The sequence below is a fragment of the Scyliorhinus torazame genome, chromosome 4 (genome assembly GCF_047496885.1).
Source record: "Scyliorhinus torazame isolate Kashiwa2021f chromosome 4, sScyTor2.1, whole genome shotgun sequence".
NCBI classification, from domain to species: Eukaryota; Metazoa; Chordata; class Chondrichthyes; order Carcharhiniformes; family Scyliorhinidae; genus Scyliorhinus; species Scyliorhinus torazame.
This window is the reverse complement of record NC_092710.1, coordinates 32,551,097-32,553,132: the sequence shown is the minus strand read 5'-3', so window position 1 is coordinate 32,553,132 and position 2,036 is coordinate 32,551,097. Positions and strand designations below refer to the sequence as shown.

General features: G+C 40.8%; 1 protein-coding gene across 1 annotated transcript; it reads right to left on the bottom strand.

Moving 5' to 3' along the window:
* Positions 1–563: 563 nt before the first annotated feature.
* On the bottom strand, positions 564–1,314 carry LOC140411307 (GPI-linked NAD(P)(+)--arginine ADP-ribosyltransferase 1-like). Its single transcript, XM_072500428.1, is given in 2 exon segments — positions 564–1,239; positions 1,241–1,314. Coding segments are annotated over 2 exon segments (750 nt in total).
* Positions 1,315–2,036: the final 722 nt, after the last annotated feature.

Sequence of the window (2,036 nt, the reverse complement as noted above, 5' to 3'; positions counted from 1 at the left end):
ATTCTACAAGTGCTGCTAACCATTGTGAGGACAGTTCGGCTAAAATCACACAGAAGAATTTTGATTTATCGTTCTTTTTCTGGCTCTTTTACAGAGCTACCCAATAAGACAAAATCCATAATCTTCCCACACCGTCTCGAATTATGTACATTTTAAAAGTTGCCATTACAAGTGCTTTCACGAATGTGTTCTAAATCGGAACAACTCAGCTGTGAAAATAATTGGTTCATCGTTCTGGCTCCATTATTTTGTTGAAGGTTAAATTAGACGTATTACTGAAATATAGACGAGCGAAGAGAATGCGGAGGGGCAGAGGGCAGAGCGCAGAATAGAGCTGAAGGCAAGATCAGACTGATCATGTTATCGTTGAATGCCCGAGTAGGCTCTTGCAATGAATTGCCAGTTGCTGCTCTCAATTCTCAGCTTATATGTTGAGATACTTCAATCGAACCCCAGAGATTTAGCAATACGTTGCACGTAGCCAGAAAACAGATACCCATAAATGCAACATTGTAGGAAGCACTACTCATTTTCACCGAGATGAAAAGCAACACCGACAGAATCTAAAGTTCATCCAATTGCCAAGTTGGAATCCTTTCACTTCGTACCACAACTAGCTCTCCACGATTGCCCTTCTCCAACTTCACCTGGACTCCCTGCTTCCCCTGTCCGATCAGAGAAATCCTATTGCCATATTCCCACGGGGAGGTTTCTCCGACTTCAAACACCTCGTAAGGTGGAATCAGAACTTCCATCTCGGAAGGAAAAAAGGAGTAGTTTTGAATTATGGCACCGTACAGTGTACTTATGTTGAAAAGCGTGTTAGTCTTCGTTGTGGTGTCACTGAATGTTTTTGCCTCGTCTGCATCAAGTGAAGAAGAAGCAAATAAACCAAATCGCATCTCAGATCCCTGCGGGCCCTCAGCCAGAACTTTAATCCCTCTGTAGGTCCTTTCACTTGAACGTTTGGAATCATTTTTTAGTTTCTGCAGGTCGACGGTTAGCAAATAATGAAAACTTTTGAACGTGAAGTCTTTGGCGTAGATTTCATCACTAGATCCATATTTTCTAACCTCATTATTGAATATTATGTAGAACGGGATGTCTGTGGGGAAGTCTGCCGTATAGGCGTAAACTGCTAGCATGTGCTCTCTTCTAAGGCCATTAGGTATTTGGGATTTCAGGTTTCGTTCTGCATTCTGCCAAACCTCATCAAATATTTTGTTTTTTACTGTCGTACTTTAAGTTTTCTATTGCCATCTTATCGGACTGATTACTCTGGATGAAGATGTAAGCTGCAGAACTTTCCTCCATGCCAAGATGGATTACATTTTCGTTCTCTGTGACATTGACAGCACAAAGGCCTTGGTCTGTAAAATAAAGTATAAATGTGACCCAACATCAGGACTGACAAATAGACTTACATTTGTGACCCAAGCTGAGAACACATACAAAGAATATGTAAATAAAATATATCGCATTTATGTAACATAGGTCGCACCTGGAGGGGTGGGGGAGGAGGGGGGGAGGTTCCCAATGTAAATTACACCCAAAGATGAATATGTCTGAAGTGTATGCCGTACTGTACTATGGAAAACCTCATTTTCCTACACCACAATCCAGGGAACAGAAATATTTCAATTAGCACATAACCTATATAATTTGCGATGTTAATTGTAAGGTAAATAGTTGCCTCGGTTTACAGAGTATGCCCTCATTTACTTCAAGTAGTCTCATGTGACCTTTAACTCGGTCCTTAAATGGCAGGTCGGGCCCGTTTTCACAGTCTGAACAGCAAGGTGTCACCTCCAACATTATGGTGTTCCCTCAGCTAAGAACTATTCATGTTTGCTTAGTACTGTTCGAACGTCGGTTGTGCAGTGGTCAAAATTCAAATCCATATTCCGACCACTGAAACATGACCAGTTTTTATAAGGAATTTGAAATTTGGATAGATAGTTGGACGACAAAAATGAGATAGTAAGTGAAAGTATGGTGCAAATTATTGAGTACGTTAATTGTTTAATGAAAAGCGG